Source organism: Cyprinodon variegatus, unplaced genomic scaffold (genome assembly GCF_000732505.1).
Source record: "Cyprinodon variegatus isolate N-32 unplaced genomic scaffold, C_variegatus-1.0 Scaffold624, whole genome shotgun sequence".
NCBI lineage: Eukaryota > Metazoa > Chordata > Actinopteri > Cyprinodontiformes > Cyprinodontidae > Cyprinodon > Cyprinodon variegatus.
In genome coordinates this window covers 66,476-84,831 of record NW_015151077.1, presented here as the reverse complement: position 1 = coordinate 84,831, position 18,356 = coordinate 66,476, and the positions used below count along the sequence as shown (strand labels likewise).

General features: G+C 36.2%; 1 protein-coding gene across 2 annotated transcripts in view; it reads left to right on the top strand.

Moving 5' to 3' along the window:
• The window catches only part of LOC107096435 (ceramide synthase 2-like), a 34,272-nt gene extending 19,510 nt beyond the window's left edge, over positions 1-14,762 (top strand). Inside the window, exons 5-11 of one of the 2 annotated variants that reach the window (XM_015393085.1) lie at positions 1,313-1,370; positions 1,491-1,541; positions 3,419-3,511; positions 5,056-5,184; positions 8,510-8,616; positions 9,286-9,439; positions 13,241-14,762. In XM_015393085.1, the coding sequence (XP_015248571.1) occupies positions 1,313-1,370; positions 1,491-1,541; positions 3,419-3,511; positions 5,056-5,184; positions 8,510-8,616; positions 9,286-9,439; positions 13,241-13,423 (775 nt within the window). In that variant the 3' untranslated portion in view covers positions 13,424-14,762. The remainder of the gene's footprint in view (positions 1-1,312; positions 1,371-1,490; positions 1,542-3,418; positions 3,512-5,055; positions 5,185-8,509; positions 8,617-9,285; positions 9,440-13,240) is intronic. The other variant, XM_015393086.1, reaches the window with a different exon arrangement.
• Positions 14,763-18,356: the final 3,594 nt, after the last annotated feature.

Genomic DNA, 18,356 nt, shown 5'->3' with positions numbered 1-18,356 from the left:
TGTGCACCAACCACTGCACCACCAAAGCACACCCAAGGGTTTCTATTTGGGACGAAAGTGCACAAAATTAAATAGAAATACAAAATAAATGCATTTATAAGTAAATAAAACAATAACTACACAACATAAGTACATTTATATATAAACAAAAGGCTTAAAGCACTATATCTGAAATAAACAGCATGTAAGAGTATGTATTAATATTTAACCTGACCATAAAATGCAGATGTACATTTTATTATATAATTGAATTCAGAGTAAATATAGCAGAGGAACCCAGAGTGGCTAAGATCAGAGGGGTGACTCCCTTAATGGGAGGTGCAAAAATCTGGGCCACATTTATACAGCAATTCATGCACATGAAGCCTCAATCGAGTAATAAGTTGAAACACTGTATGACACATGATTCTACTTTCCAGAAGTTTATCATGTCTACATCTGAAAATGATATTTTTTATTTTATGCGATATAATAATCCATCCTTTCACCCATTTTCCATCACGCTTATCCCTGCTGGGGTCGCGAGTGTTGTTGGTTCCTATCTCCAGCTGCAAATGGGCGAGAGGCAGGTTACACCCTGGATAGGTCGCCCAATCTATCACAGGGCACGATAAAATAATCATAAAAATAAAATAAACAAATGCTTGAAATATTTCACTTATTGATTACAATAAAATATATTTACTTTAAGAGCTGAATTACTGAAATAAATCAATGAGATGCAACTGCAGAAGTCATTTCTGCCCAATTTTTTAAATTAGCACTTCATTCTGACTAGGGTAATACTGTCTCTTAGGTGTCCTCCTTCTGTGTGCTCCTCTCTATGCACTTCTGGAAGGCTTTTAATGTCCTGTAGCGCTGCACCGCTACTGCACTTTTAATTGTATCTGTATGTTTTGTATGTGTTATGTGTTATTTTATGGCTTTGTTGTAAAGCACTTAGGGTACCATTTGGCAATTGTAAAGGGCTATACAAATATAATTGATTGATTGATTGATTGATTGATTGATTGATTGATTGATTGATTGATTGATTGATTGATTGATTGATTGATTGATTGATTGATTGANTTGATTGATTTCAGCAATGAGTGAACTAACTTAAACCCAAATGGATCAAACTGGTATTATTTGGCCTATGAACAATAGAAAAATGATAGAGTTAAATTAACCCAGAACGATGAGACTCACCTTTATGTTATCTTTCTTAATATGAGCGCTTTTGTCCATCTCTTTCTGATAATATCTTAAAAATATATAAATTAATTAAATTAATTATTTGCATGTGGTTTTTCATGTCTTCTATCTACAGTTGGAGGTTTGTCTTTTACCTGTCTGCATTTATAGGAGGGATCATTGCACTTTATGATGTAAGTACAAAGCACATTAAAACACAACCTTGCCTTAGAAGATGGAGACACTCAGCTTTTACTGCATAAACTAATTATTTTCATCAAATTGTATGATTTTCTTTGGTTAATATTTTGCAGAAAGAGTGGCTGTATGACACTAGAGAAGTATGGACTGGTTATCCAAAACAGGTTTGTTTCATTTTTTTTTTTTATTATTATCAAAAAGGTAGCATCTCCTGTTATTCAGCAGATAGGGAACCAAGATTTGACATCAAATATAGTTCAGTCATCATCAAGGAAACGTATGCAGAAGTGCATGGATTACACCTGAAAAATGATCTATAAATAAGTAAAAAAAAAATGTCTTAAATTAAGTATATTTACCCTTAATTTCAGCAGGTAAATGAGATAATTTGCCAATGGAATGAGTATTTTTACTCTTAAAATAAGATAATTAGATAACATGCACTTGAAAAAAGACAATTTAATTGTGTTTTCTTAGTTTAAATCTAAATTGTCTTGTTCCATTGGCAATATTTCTCTTTTTCCTTCTCAATCTAAGAACAAATGCACTTATTTTAAGGAAAAAATGACTTATCTAGATTTAGATTTTTCCAGTGTACACAAAAATTGCAAGCTCTTACTGTAGTACGAATTGCACTAATTCATCGTATTTGTACACTGAATAGCTTCACATTGTGCTGCTGTGGACTTAATTAATATTTGAATTGAACTTATATAATGAAACAATTCATTCATTTAATATAATATAATCGTAATTTCTGACTTCTTTATTATCTTAATCTTACTCTCCAGCCGAAGCTCGTACCTGTGGGAGTTAATAATGAGAGTAAATTACTCAGGGAGCTCAAGAATTAATACAATGTTAACTACCTAAATGATGTATGCAGTAAATATACGGTCTGCAAAGAGGACTGCTGGGCTGCTGACTACACTGGACCGGGCATTCGAACCGAGCCATGAGCTCTGGGACTGGTCCGGGGAAACCAGTGGCTGGGGACGGAGTGATCAATCCCCAGCTCTGACCAGCCCCGGAGCTCATGGCTCGATTCTGCTGCACTGTACTCGACCAAAATCCGCGATCTTGAAATTCCCCCTGGACATTTTTTTAGGTATGAAAAGTAGGACATGTCCGGGAAAAAGAGGAGATCTGGCCATCCTACCATATCAACAATTTGATGTTTCAGTGAATGAGTGCTTGTTGCTATAATGCATCTTTGATCAGCAGCTTAACTCATTGTAAAGCAACCAATTAGCGCACAGCTCATCTTAATATTCATGAAAATACCATAAAAGGAAGAAAACCTGTTGTTTCATTCTGGGGCTTTTAACCAGGCTTACACAGCAAATATGCCATTTTCAGCCCAAACAATGTTACACACCCTATTCAGAGACCTTAAGGACCCAATACCCTAAATAATCATTCTATGACCCCTTTATTCAGGGCAGTCTCTGGATGGTGGTTGGCACGGAAACCTGACTGGAAGACATTAAAGCAGCTGGTCATTGTTAAGAAGGTGTTTAACTGTAGAAACACAACTCTTTCAATAATTTTACCAATGTAAGGGGGATTTTAGATGGGCCTCTAAACTAAATAATTTAAGAATATACAATGTGTAATAAAATAGAATAAAATAACATTTGAAGAGATAAAAAAGATTAACAGAAGGATTTTTTTAAAAAGTAAAATGTAAGAAAGCAGTTACTTTAGGTTTTTTTTATTATGATTTTTTTTTTTTAAACTGCTTTTTTTCTCTTTTCAAATTTTGTATTCTCCGTTTGCAACAATAATGGAACAAAATTCACTCCATAGAGATCGGACTGAACTGTCTCTACGAACAGCTTTGAGGTGAAGTGTAAATTGTAGTTGTATTCAATTGAATAAAAGTGATGGCGGTCAGTGTGTCTCCCACCAATCCCCAAACGCACCCCAAGGTTGGATGAATAAAGATGTTGTTGAAATAAAGAATAAAGCCTTTAAAGCATAAACCTTTTGCCTGTGTAACCAAGTGTCTTCCTGCCACATTTTGCTCCTCTGTCCACAGTCCATGCTGGAGTCTCAGTACTGGTATTACATCCTGGAGATGAGCTTCTATGGCTGCCTTCTCTGCAGTGTTGCCTTCGATGTCAAGAGAAAGGTGGGTTGTGCTCCTTAGTCTGCATCAGTCTGCCAAAGAGCTGGTAGAGCTCGACTTCAAAGGACCAACAGGGTCAGCCTCATCAGGTTAGAACCAATCAGATACTACGATTGTGACACAAAAACTCCAAGAGACACAATCTGTTTTTCTAATTTTGTAGTCCATGAAACATGGAACAAGCCATGAAAGAAACTAAAAGATCAGAGGATAAAAGGTGATCTTAATTTTCATTGCAACATTACTCCATTGCAGTTACCAGCTTATTGTTATATCAGCAGAAAGCAGTGTTGCATTATGGGTAATGATGGTGTTACGAGTCATGCATCTAATAGCCCTGCCTCCTGCGCAGTCTACTTCAGTTTACCAGACTGAATTACGTTCCTGTCTGGCTGCCCAGGCTAGTGATCCTGAAAGTCCAAAACCTGAATCATTTCTAAATAAATTATACAGTAAGATTTGGTTATTCTACATTTTTAACACAAAAAATGCTTGATATATAAAAACATCAATAAAACATTATGATGTTACATATACAGTGACAAAAATTTGCAAGTTCTCTCACTCACTGACTTGTTCTGCTAATGACAAAATACCACAATTTTATATGACGGAGTATTAGGGCCAGGCTAGAGATTTATACTTTTTTTTTTTTTTTTTTTGAGAATAAAGTCATAATATTATACGAATAAAATCATAATGAGAATAGGGTTGTAATATTACGAGAATGAAGTCATCATACAAAAACCCGTTTCAGAAAGAAAGCTTTGAGCTCTGACCAGCAGATGATGGACGACCAGCTTCACCAATCAGCAACCAGAGTCCACTTTGACATCCTGCCTGATTTGACGCTGTTGCACTAAAAGATTTTCTTATTTGTCAAACCAGAGCCAAAGTATAACTTCACATGATGCTCCACATTCCTCATTTTAGGGAAGACAGTGCTTCTTTAAAGAGTTGTCATAAAATGCAACTTGTTTTTCGTAATTTTTGGAGTTTATTCTCTTAATAATACAACTTTATTCACATAATTTTAAAACTTCTTGTTGTGACTTTTTTCTCATAATATTACGACTTTATTCTCTCAATGTTTCGACTTTATTCTCGTAATTTTATGACTTTATTGTAGTATTGTTATGACTTTAATCTCATAATGTTACGACTTTATTCTCGAAATAGAAGAAATAAAATCTCTAGCGCAGTCTAATCTCCAGAGCAGTGTTTTGCTCTTCTTTCAGTGAAGAAATGCTCTGTAATTCCGATAAAACTTGCTCGATAGCCACGCTAACGCTAGTTTCATCGGCTGAAGCCGCCATGTTCTTTAGACTGAACTGTTGTTTGGTGAACGGCTCCAAATTTTCTTCAACGGAGAGTCTCCAGACTGATTAGCGAGTGAAATCTTGAAAGCTCGCGAGATCAGGATGGTCTCACGAGGCTAACTGTATGTACCCAGCTCTGTTTGAACACAAAAAAAAATATTCAACTAAACATTCCTTTGAGTACTAACTGTTTTAATTTGAGGATTTTTGTTTCATCGTTTTTTTCAGGACTTTAAGGAGCAGATCATCCACCATTTGGCCACACTTGTCCTTCTGTCATTTTCCTGGTGTTCAAATTTCATCCGCATAGGAACGCTGGTCATGTTGATCCATGATGCTTCTGATGTTTTACTGGAGGTCAGTAAGAAATAAGGACTGCAGCTAAGTTTATTAATGATTACATATTCTTTTACCATCCAGTGAAATCCTGCACTCATGAAATCCTAAATGTTTGTGTTTCATATTTCCTAATCAGAAGGTTATGCTAAATGAGTTGCATTTACTCTTTTTTTAATAGAAACACTGACAGACAAATTGAAGAACTGCATCAAATTCTCTGTTTGTGTGAGCAAGCTTGACCTATAAGCTGTATCCGATAGGTTGATGATCTGAAAACAGGAATAAGAACTAAAATAAGAAACTCCAGACTGTTCCCTTCCCCAGTGCATCAGCTAAAGAAGCACAGAAGTCCTCTTTATAAACTGTGCATCTCAGGATTTCATGTAGGTCAAGGGGAATCAATAAAAAATCATTGGGTTCCGAATAAAGAAAATCATCAACCAGTAAAGGTTTGGAGACATTTTTAATTATAATCTGTTACTATAAACAGAATTTACCACTGAAATAAAATGAGATGTTTATGCATACATGTTATACATTGAATTTTGAAATAAAAAAGATAGAAAAGTAAAATAGAAAATTTTTCCATTTCAAATCTAAAGTATTTTTTGAAGTAGAGAACAATTGTCTATATACTGTCTATATACCAAACTGAACAATTGTTCAGTTTGGTATATAGACAATTTCTTGATTCACATCTTTTATAAAAACACCTGAACTTACTGTGTGTTATTTTTTTCTTTATTTTTTCTGTCTTAATGTTGGCAGTGGGCTTTATGCTGCCCTGCAAGGCTTTAAACCTGGGTTTGAATGGAGACTAAGCCATTCTAAAGCACATATCAAGGAGCTCATTTTGGACTCGTACTCGTCGTCTCCCGCTTTATCCGGAACCGGGTCGCGGGGGCAGCAGACTAAGCAGAGACTCCCAGACTTCCCTCTCCACAGACACCTTCTCCAGCTCTGCTGGGGGAAGCCCTAGGCGCTCCCAGGCCAGCCGAGAGACGTAGTCTCTCCAGCGTGTCCTGGGTCGTCCCCTGGGCCTCCTCCCAGTGGGACGTGCCTGGAACACCTCCCGAGGGAGGCGTCCAGGGGGCATCCGAAGAAGATGTCCGAGCCACCTCAACTGACTCCTCTCGATGTGGAGGAGAACCGGCTCTACACTGAGCCTCTCCCGAATGACCGAGCTCCTCACCCTATCTCTAAGGGAGAGCCCAGCCACCCTGCGGAGGAAGCTCATTTCAGCCGCTTGTATCCGGGATCTCGTTCTTTCGGTCATGATCCAAATTTCATGACCATAGGTGAGGGTAGGAACGTAGACCGACCGGTAAATTGAGAGCTTTGCCTTTTCGCTCAGCTCTCTCTTCACCACGACAGACCGGTGCAGCGTCCGCATTATTGCAGCAGCCGCACCGATCCGTCTATCGATCTCTCATTTTGAGCCTGAATCCATATTTATTTCTGATTCTGTTCATGGTGGAGAATCCTGCTTCACAGCAGCAGGTTGAGCCAAACATCCTCTAAATGTTCAGGGTCATCTTTGAGCACCATTTCACTTTTCTTTCACCAGTTCACCACAGTTCTTCCAACATCCACACTTTCTCTGCTCTCTTTTTCTCATCATCTTCTCCTTCTTTCCCATCGCCCGGCTTGCCACAGGTTTGCCTGCTGTGTCTAAAAGTAGCAGCAGCAGCAACCCAGACTGACAGCAGCTCATTGGCTAATTGGCACCCCGTGCAGCCTGGTGCCGGATGCTCTGGAGGGCTTTACCGTATTAACAGAAGAAGCGGCGCAAGTGAAGTTAAACACTGTTGTTGGACAACATGCTGTAATTTATAACAGTTTTAAATCAGGTTGGGTCCGGATTAGCCAGTAGGTGGGTCCGGATCCAGACCTCGATCCTTGACCTCTGATGAAGGGTATGGGTAATATAAAGACTAAATATTAAGATATATATTTGGATATAGCACTTAAAGGTATTGTGGAGGATTTTGGTGAATTTGTTAAAAGCCCTCTCCACTTTAAAAAAATGCATGAGCGAGAGCGTGCACGGGTCCATTTCTCCTCGTGCATGCCTTTCTCATAGCTTATACAAGCTTACTGCCCCAACGTCTGCCCTAACCCCTAAATTCCTGAATCACTATTTATAACCGGGACTATATAGGGAACTCAGTTAACTGACCGTTCAGACAGATGATCCCTGCTTTTTTCTCCCCGTTGGTCAGGTAACTCCTCCTCCTTCTTTGTTATTAGGCGCCGCTGTCGGGTAGCGATGGCCTATGGCGACAGCGGGGTGCTGTGACAGCAAATCCCATAATGCTTTGTGAGGCGAGCTCTTCGCGCAAAGCATTCTGGGATATAACTGCCTCTTCTGTGGCCTTTGTTTTCTTCTCATACACTTTGTAAACACTTTTTCTCTTACAACCCTCGGCCATTTTAAAAGAACAGCGGTGAGAAAGGTGAGCTTTAATGACTGTCTGAAACCATAGCTCACCACAGATATACACCTGAAAGTGCGCATGCGCAGAATAAGATAGCTAACGGGATAAACACGTAGGACGGCCTTACTGTACGTAAACATATCACCAGAATGATTGACAATTAGGAGGACCACTTATTAAGATGATCCACCTGGAAATAAAGGCTTGTCCTCTATACCTTTAAGATATATAATATTGATTTAGATCTAAATTTAAGATTTATATGTAAATATAACATTCTTTATATAATATAGGATGTAAAAATGTATTTATCATACAAATCTGAATATAATATTTCAATCTAAAATCTAGATTCCACTTGTTTTCCAAAGATCTCACATTGCCTTAAATAATCGTTAAAGACACAGCTTCAATTTTCTCCTTCTCCCACTTCTCATTGCTTCTTTGATCAGTAAGATTTTAATCAGCTGCCACAGATTATAAATAAACATCATGTTGCTATGACAACGCATTATAATAAATGGCTAAATGTAAAAAAAATATGGAACAAAAAATCCTTCCAGCTTCATAGCATCCAACAGCAATCAGACAAATATCGTCCAAAAAAGCAGCAATGCATGAATTACAACATGCTTTACTGTTTGATAGGATTAAATTGCTAAAATTAATTAGTTAGAATTATTAGAATTATTACTAAAATCTAAAAAGCAGTTATTATTATCAATATAGTATTTAGGTCTAACATCTACTTGTTAAGTTTTTCCCCTAAATGATAGATTTTTACACCTGGTGCCACATACCAGTATGTCATTTTGGCTTTTATCAGACAAATAAACAACAATTAGTTAATTGCTAATTTTATTCCAAACTGATACATATTTCCAAATCTTTTTTTTTTTTTTCAGTCTGCCAAATTATTCAACTATGCAAAATGGGAGAAAACCAGCCATGGTCTTTTCATTGTGTTTGCCATAGTGTTTTTCGTGACACGCCTGATCATCTTTCCGTTTTGGTAAGCCTTTTTTTCTTTTTGCTTTCATTAAATCTAAATAAATTATGGAATTTCTTGATTTTGTTCCTGCCTTTTCTACTTATTCTCAGCACAGAGACCACATGGTCAGATTTTAGGCAATCAGAATCAGTGAAAGTTGGTCTTTTGGTTGAAGAGAGGTGAAAACATGTTTCAAATACATAAATGGGTAGCATATTAAAGACATATTAGTCAAACAAAGAGAAAAAAATGCAAAAGGAAAGCAAAAGTGCAACTAGACTGCAAATACATGAAGATACAAAATATCAATTCAAAACAGAAGACCTCCAGACCAGAAGAGGGAGACGATCATTGACTAATATTGGTCCAGACCCTTACTGAAGACATAAAAAAGATAGTAAAGGAGATTATTCCCTTATCCTAACATTAACACTTTCCAAAGCTTTTGCTAAGCGCACATCTAAGCTGGACATTCCTGGACTATTTTACCCACCATTCATTGCTGTATGTGCCGTAAATAGCATGATGTTTATGATTGAGCCTCTTTGCAATGAATAATATGTTTGCAAGTGTCGATATACTCCATCTTTTACATCCAGGAATATAAGACAGCTGCCTCTTTGCAGTTTTAAAAATCCTTCTTTTAGGGGGGGAAACTCTTATGTAAGTTTTCTTTCTCTTGTTCTTCAGGTTGATCCACTGTACCTGGGTCTACCCTGTTTACTACTACCCAGCCTTTTTTGGGTACTACTTCTTCAATGCAATGCTGGTGGTTCTTCTCTTCCTCCACATATTTTGGGCCTACCTCATCTTACGCATGATCAGGAAGTTTCTCTTTGGCACAGTAAGTCTTTTCATCCATAAGTTCACCTATAAAGAAGTCATGTTCCCTACTGAAAGATGTATCTATTTTAGTCCTATTCATTGAAAAATAGCACATTAAATGAAATCCTATAAATCAATATGTTTAATTCTGATTAAGTCCTTGTTGCTACTTTGAGTTCATTCGACTTGTTTTCCAAATATCTTAAATTTTCCATGATAACTGATAAAACAGACAGTTTAATTTTTTCCTCCTCTGTTACTCCTGCTCCTCGTCCTCAGAACCTCCTTTTCAACTAATCTAGGTTCAGCTGTTCCAGACTGTGAAAATGCATCTTCTTGCAATGATCATGCATGATAAAAAATGTCCAAAAGTAAAAAGGTATCCATTAGGATCTGATACCTTTTGTAGCTGGAAAGCGTCCCACAACAGAAAAGGAAAATGTCCAAAAAAGCAACAAATTAATTTCTTGAATTGAATTTTACTACGTTTTAAAGTGTATTGCGTGTACAGTAAACCTAATCTCAGTGATAAATAACCATAGGCAGAATTGTTAAGAAAATCTATGGATCTCTTTAGTGCAGTAAGATGCAGACTTGGATGAATCCAAATCAAAAAACTGATTTTATTACTCAGTTATCTTATGGCTGAATTTTAGAGATATTTTTTTAGGTTCCCAGATGTTGACAAAGATAAGTTACTGTAAATATTTAATAAACTTTCAACATTTTTTATTTTTTTTACGACAGTTCATTTTATCTCCTCTAACCAGTGTTTTGGACATCTACAATAAAAGTTAGGTGAATAGATTCAAAGAGAATCCTTTGATAAGTATATGTGTCTTGAGTCATGTGTCTATGTGGCAGCTGGTAGCTGTGTTGGTCCGCATCGAAACATTAATTATGTTTACTAATCCATTCTATCGATACAAAATTAAAATATCTATTTCGATTGTCATTTTATTTTAATGTTTGATGCCTGTTAGAGTTAAGAAATAAAATAGTCAAATCATAAGAGTTGTTTTATTGGATAGTTAATATCAGTGTAAAAAACTGTATAAGTTAATCAGATGATGCTGCATCATATTTAACACAGATTTGCAAATTTTATCTGAAGTAAATTATGTTGTGACAGAATTTTTGATATTAACAAACATTGTATTTTCACCACAAATGTCGGTACAATACCTCATTGTGATAAAGCTTTTGATTTACATCCCTGGTAGCTAGGGGTGTTATATTAACAATCAGACGTTTAAATACTCACTAAATAGACTAATGAAGTCCCCATAAATTCCTATTTTTTTTTCCCATCAGTATTTTTCGGGTGAAAACCTCCTTTTAACCTCCAGGAGAACCAGGTTCAGTGTGAACAGCTTTCTGCCGAAGCCAGCTCTGCTTTTATTTAAGACGATTAAAGTAGACACACAAAATTAAAATAGAGGCATGGATCCATAAGGATTTAAGGCCAAATATAATCAATTATTATCAGCATAATATTGAAAAACTTCCCTCTTATACTTGCATAGTTTACCGTAACTATAGAGTAATTATTGGAGGGGGGGAGGGTTCTATTGTAATCTAGTTAAGCACATAAACATGCTTGATGTAGCAATAATACAATAACACAAGATCATTCTTTAACTTCACAGCATTCACCCAAAAGTTTACAATTCAGACAATGGTACACTTCCTAAGGAAAGTGTACCAGGCTGCTACAGGGTTACCTGTGGAGTACCACAGGGATCAATGCTAGGGCAAATTCTCTAATATACAGTCATATGAAAAAGTTTGGGCACCCCTATTATTCTTAATCATTTTTATTTCTAAATATTTGGGTGTTTGCAACAGCTATTTCAGTTTGATATATCTAATAACTGATGGACACTGATATATTTCAGTGCTGATCATTCAGCATGATGGAAACTCCGCCAAATTTTACAGTGGGTAGCAAGTGTTTTTCTTGGAACGCTGTGTTTTTTGCAACCATGCATAACGCCTTTTTTATTACCAAACAAGCCTAATTACTAACTTTATTAACAACCCAAGCTGGCTTGTCCAAATTTGTTTTTGCATACCTGAAGCTATTATGTTTGTGGCATGCTTTCAGAAAAAGGCTTCTGTCCCATACATCACTCTCCCATACAGCTTCTCCTGGTTCAAAGTGCTCTGAATTGTTCAATGATGCACAGTGACACCATCTGCAGCAAGATGATGCTGCAGGTCTTTGGAGGTGGTCTGTGGGTTGGAGGTGGTCCGTGGGTTAGAGGTGGTCTGTGGGTTGGAGGTGGTCCGTGGGTTAGAGGTGGTCTGCGGGTTGGAGGTGGTCTGTGGGTTGTCCTTGACCATTCTCACCATTCTTCTTCACTGCCTCTCTGATATTTTTCCTGGCCTGCCACTTCTGGGCTTAACAAGAACTGTCACTGTGGTCCATTTCCTTACTATGTTCCTCACAGTGGAAACTGACACTTTTTCAATCTCTGAGACAACTTTCTGTATCCTTCCCCTGAACAACTATGTTGAGCAAACTTTGTTTTCAGATCATTTGAGAGTTGTTTTGAGGAGCCCATGATAAATCTTCAGAGAACAGGAGAACAACTTGCAAATGGCCACCTTAATTACATTTTCTCATGATTAGATACAACTGGCTATGAAGTTAAAATCTTAATGAAGTCAACAAACCAATTTTGTGTTTCAGTAAGTTAGAGAAAAGTAGTTATGGGTATTCAAATCAATAAAATGATTGGGGTACACGTATTTTTGCATCCGCCAAGTTTTGTTTTAATGCATATTGCACATTTTCTGTTAGTCCAGTAAACCTCAATTCAATACTGAAATATTACTGTCTCCATCAGTTATTAGATATATCAAACTGATATATCTGTTGCAAACACCCAAATATTTAAAAATAAAAATAATTAGGATCAAATGGGATGCCCAAACTTTTTCATATGACTGTAAATATATGCTCCAATTGATAGAATTATTACTCAGCATGGGATGAATTTCCAGTTATGCTGATGATACTAAGCTAAGCTATAAATCCAGATGAATGTCACCAGTTAAATACAAGTAATGCTTCTTTTTTTGTTTGAGTCAATATCTGGCTCAAACCCTCATTTGGCCTCAGCAAAAGGCTGCTGGTTTTGGTTCTGTTGGAGGTTTCTTCCTGTTAAAAGGGAGGTGTACTCTCCACTGTCACTGCATGCATGCTCCAAATGAGGGATTGTTTCAATAACAGGAAACAATCATTTAGGTTTGCTAAGAAAACCAATCTGTTTGGATGATTGGACTAAATCATCTAAGTAAAGAGCCTTGAGATGACGTATTGTGAACTGAAGTTAAACAGTAAACTAAATTTAATTCAGGTAAACGGGTGGTCCAATTCAACTTTTGTCACTGTTCTGTTTCAATATCATTAGGTTTGCGCCAATGCCATCTTTTGGCCCCAATACCTGGCTGTGATTGATGTGTGTGTATATATGAAGAACTGCATACTACTTGGATATAAAATAATTGCCATCATGGTTTTGTCAAGCTACCTTTGTGAAGCAGGAAAAAAAAGAAACAAAGAGAATCCAGTAGAACTTTTTGTTGCCTACCTGGAATGAGTGACAACAGTAAAAGTAATGAAACTTTCGGCCCACAAAATGGTATCGGTGCCCTATTTGTTGGTACTCGCCGATACCGATACCACCATTTTAGTGCTGGATCGGGGCCCCGTCTGATTCTGGTATCGGTGCAACACTAATTATGATGTCGAGAAAAACAGTAAACTTTCTTTGAATAAATAATTTTTTTTATCAACTTTTCTATGACAAAGCTAACAGGAGATGTGAGAAGTGACAATGAGGAGGAAGAAGGACAAGAGACCAGCCCAACTGAGGATGACGATATTCCACAACACAAAGCCTTCAACGGACTGACAAGTGATGCAGCAAACGAGAAAAATGGCTGCTTTGGTTTGTCTCCACCAGGGAATGCTCTATCAAAGACAATGTCATGATTTTGGATGATTTTGGTTCAGTATAACAGTTAAGCATTAAAATGTGAGAAAGAGGGTTTTGCTGCAGGACAAAAAAAGATTTTAAATGTATATTTATCATTTTTACAGATGCTGAACCAAAACACGGATTAGTAAGATTAACTTTTCTATTCATTTTCCTCCTTATTTTTTATTTAGGTTCATACATTTCACAACTACACATATGACGTGCAGTGGACCTGGAACATTTATGTAGATCTGGTCTTTGGTGCTGACATACTGGTTTAGATGAAGCAGGGCCAGTTCCCCTTTTTATCATCCCAGTCGGTAGCCTATTACTACCATTTGTCTCTTCCTAATTGGGTACGCATGTTCTGAACCATTGCTGATTGGTTTATTTTTATGGGAGGTGAACATTTTTGTAACTTTTAAGCAATAACCTGAGGATGAGATGTCCAATAACTGTAGCTCTGAACCCTGGCTGAGCCAGTTGACTCTTGATGGTTAAAACAAAATGTTCTGAGACTCTGTTTCATACATATTAAACTAGTTAGCAAATATCTAAAACTTCAAATTTATGAAAGGGCTAAAATAAAACAATATATGGAAAGGTTGCTTCCACTAGAAGCTGACATTTTATAAGAAAAGAGGGGTTTTGTTGCACATTAATTTAAAGTTAATGTAATCTTTAAAACCTAAAAACCAAATTCCTGAATCATTATTGTCACATTTGTTTAGGTTACTCTCTGATCTGTGCTATTGTTTATTAAACCCAAGCAATACAGCTCTTATTAAAATTTATGCCATATTTTAATTTTTATTTCAGTTTAATTCCAACTTTTGGCCTAAAAATCTAGAATTGTGTCATTTTATAACCAGCTTAACTATTAAACACAGGAATCAGACATGACAGTAACAGCACATTTGCTTTAATTAGATATATTGTCAGAGAAATTGTCCAAGTGTAAGCCCAGTTCTTCCTACACACGGTAAAACAGCACCATCATGTGGACAAAATATATATTACATGAGAAAAACATTTTCAGAGCGTTTTATTACAAGAGAGGATAATATGAAGGGATTTTTTTCAGGCTTCATTATTGTTGCAAGCAAAGAAGGCATTTTGTAAACAAAAAAAAAAAAAAAAGAATAAATAAAAACATGTAAAAAATGTAAAGATAAATGACTCCAGAAATAAAACTGTAAAACTTTTTGTTCAAAAAAAGTTTTTTGAGAATAACATTACTGTTTTCTAAGCTTTTATCTTTTCTAAAACAAATATTTTTCTTTTATAAATTTAATTTTTACATGTTATTTGATCATTATCACAATTCTATTGCTCTCATTGGATTGTGGTTGTATAAGAAATTTTTAATGTTTCATTTCTGGAGTTTTTTTTTTCTTTTTCAAATCAACGTTTTCTTTGCTTATAACAATAATGTAACATAATTCAGTCCATACAATGAAGTAAAGATAATTTTAGGAGAGAAACACATCAAAAATATGTTAGTGTTTGGAAAAAAAGACAAAAAAAACAAAAAGAGGATGTGAATAAAACCTTTGCATCCGATGACTCACTCTTTGTCAACAATATTACTGATCTTTTTGTCTTGTGACGCTCCTGGAGGGTCCTGACCCGTGCTTTGGGAACCCTTGGTTAAGATTTTCTCAGATTTACAAGCAAAAACTTTGAAATTGAGCTAAACAAGCCTTCCAGTCTCTATTAAATCATCTGATAACTTCCACTTTGTTCTATGTTTCTCTGTGATAGAAATTCTATTTTGAGCTACTCTCAGGCTTATTGGAGGATTAAGACCATTTTTAAATGAAGGGCTGCTATATTACTTTAGATTATTCAATTAAATACGAAACTTTAACAATGATGTATGTATGTGGGAGTGTATTTCTGACATCGTGGGGACCATTTTCCTTAAATCACAGCACACTGAGGGGACCCAGTGCTCTAGTGGGGACCAATGGCTGGTCCCCATGGGTACAAATGCTGTTTAGGCTTAGGTGTTAGGTTTAGGACTAAGGTGAGAGTAGAGTTTAGGTTAGGATCAGGGTTAGGTATGAACTTGTAATGGTTAGGTTTAGGGTAAGGGTCATGGTTAGGCTGTAGGACTCACCAACAAATGAATGGAAGTCAATAGGAAGTCCCCACGGGAACAGTAAACCAGACATGTATGTGAGTGTTGACATGAACAAACGCCACCTTACAGATCATTTCTGTATGCGTTTGAACCTGATCAGGGAGTTTGGATGTTAGTGCAAAGAAAGCTTCATTTATTGACTGGAAACAGTGAAGTTCATCTCAAAATGTTTAACAAACGATATTTTATAGTTAACAACTTTTTTCTGCACAATTTTGTAAAATATAAAATTAATTTCTAAAATTGTTTTCCGTGTGTGTGTTTTTTTTTCCTTCAGTGCTCTTTTATTTCCATAAAATAATAAAGCTTGCTTGCATGTTTTTCTTAGGATTTCTGCTGAATGTTTCAGTAGAACACCTTAGATATAAGAAAATATTAATATCCGTTTAAGCTGATGCTATTACTGTAAAGTAGAGATGGGGAAAAAATCTATTTGTAAGGCTAAGAGTTAATTATTTGGTACATGGATTAAAAGGATTAGTAAACATTACTAAATACATAATAAGACTATGTTCTGCTTTGTAATATGTGTTTGAAATGTCAAAAAACTGAAAGATTTTCTCTAAACATAACATACAAGGGAATTTCAAACCCTACAACATGTTCAGACATAACTGAGGCCGGCAGGTTTACTAAAAACTAAGATTGTTAACTATGAAATCAGGGAAACCCTGAGTTTTCTGTTTCACAAAAATAGTTCACTAAACCCAGAGCTAACCTGGTCGGGAGCAGATTTACATCAACAAACTCCTCTGTTTGTCTACGCTCTTCTTAAAGCCAATCATGTCGTCTTATTTCCTGATTTAGTCAGAAAAGTTTTGTCATAGTTTTGTTCAAATAAAAATAAAATCAATCACAAGGTCTGTTAGAGACATTAGGAGTAAAAACACAATTAAAGAATGAACGGCATTAATTCACAGAGAAATAGATGCGTATAGAATTTATCTTTACCCAACTGTTTCCTTACAATCCATCATAGACATTCAGAACTTATTCATCTTCACATTATCTGCATTACAGACTTCATTTATAGACTTAAAAGAACCTGGTGTCAGTGAGAGAACACTGATGTGTGATAACAGCATTACAGAAAACAACTGCACAGTCAGACAGCCGCTCAGTATTTACTGTAATCGAAGACAGGGTTAAAATGAGGAGGAACCCCATAAGATGATGCACAAGTCCCACCTGTTAGAACAATGTTTTTACAGTTTATCTTCACCTGCTGACAGGTGATTGCACCTAAATAGATACAATGATCTTCTACATTCAACTTGTAAACTAGCTTTTCACCTTAGTGTCATCGTGTTTATTGTTTATGACTAACCTTAGTCTGTGGCAGGCCTTTATGATATGTATTAGTTTGACTGATATGTATTTCTGATATATGAAATATATTTTTTTCTTATCAAAATGAATATTTCAAACAAAATTATATTCTTAATATCTAAAACAAACCACCTGGATGCCTAGTAATGACTTTCAGATCTCCAAATTCCTATTGTTACTGGTCAGAAATACTATTATTTTAAATAGGAAGAAATGTATTTCAGATATAAATATTCAGTCAACAGATAAATGTGTAAACTTTATTCTAGCTAGTACAATTTTGCTTTTTGACATTTTGAAATTCAATTTCTGCTTCACAATTGTAATGTTGGAAATCTAGTATTACAGTTCTGACTAGGAAAGTGAGTTTGACCAGGATGAATCATAGTTTAGTGATCTACGAATGTAACAACAGAAAGGTGCGTTTAATAAACGTCCAAACGGGTTGCTATACAGGCCTACATACAGTGAGGAAAATAAATATTTGAACAGCCTGCTATTTTGCAAGTTTTCCCACTTATAAATCATGGAGAAATTGAAACTGTCATTGTAGGTGCATGTCCACTGTGAGAGACATAATCTAGAAAAACAAAAAAATCCAGAAATCACAATGTATGATTTTTTAAAACTATTTATTGGTATGATACAACTGCAAAGAAGTGTTTGAACACCTGAGAAAATCCATGTTAATATTTGGTACAGTAGCATTTGTTTGCAATTCCAGAGGTCTAACAATTCCTATAGTTTTTCATCAAGTTTGCACACACTGCAGGAGGGATTTTGGCCCATTCCTCCACACAGATCTACTCTAGATCAGATAGGTTTCTGGGCTGTTGCTGAGAAACATGGAGTGTAGGCTTTAAGCAACATTATCTGGGTGGGCCCCATATAAAGTACAACACGCGAAAAAGGTTCAGGATACGGCGACAGTTCCATAAATCGGCCAAAAAGAAACAATTATGCAATTCTCAGTAGTATATGATCACACATCACACACGGAAAAATAGTGACTGTGCACCTTGAATGGAACCATTGGTGACAGCGCAACCACCACATGTTAGCACAAGAAGCCATCGGGCTACCTTCAGCTTCACAGCCCCCCTCCTCACCCACGCTCTCTCCATTCACCTCCTGGTCGCCATCTTTACTCACTGTAGCAGCAACGTTCACCTCTCCCTCTTCGGTTCTTTGAAATAACGTGTTTATTTTGGGATTTTTTTTTCCATTCTTCCAGCAGCTCTTCTTTGCTTTTTCTTTTCTGGAATCTGCTTAAGTACCTCATTTTGGTATCCATCGTCGCTAACACATTGTGCCTAACAGTAATTGTTTTTATCTACGCTCTGGATTACCCATAATTCCAAGTCGTAGTGTAAAAAATAACATATTCAAATACCTCTTTTAAGATCTTTATTGCGGTTTGAAACATATTATATGAGTGTATTTATTACCAACTGTCTCACCATCATGTTGAT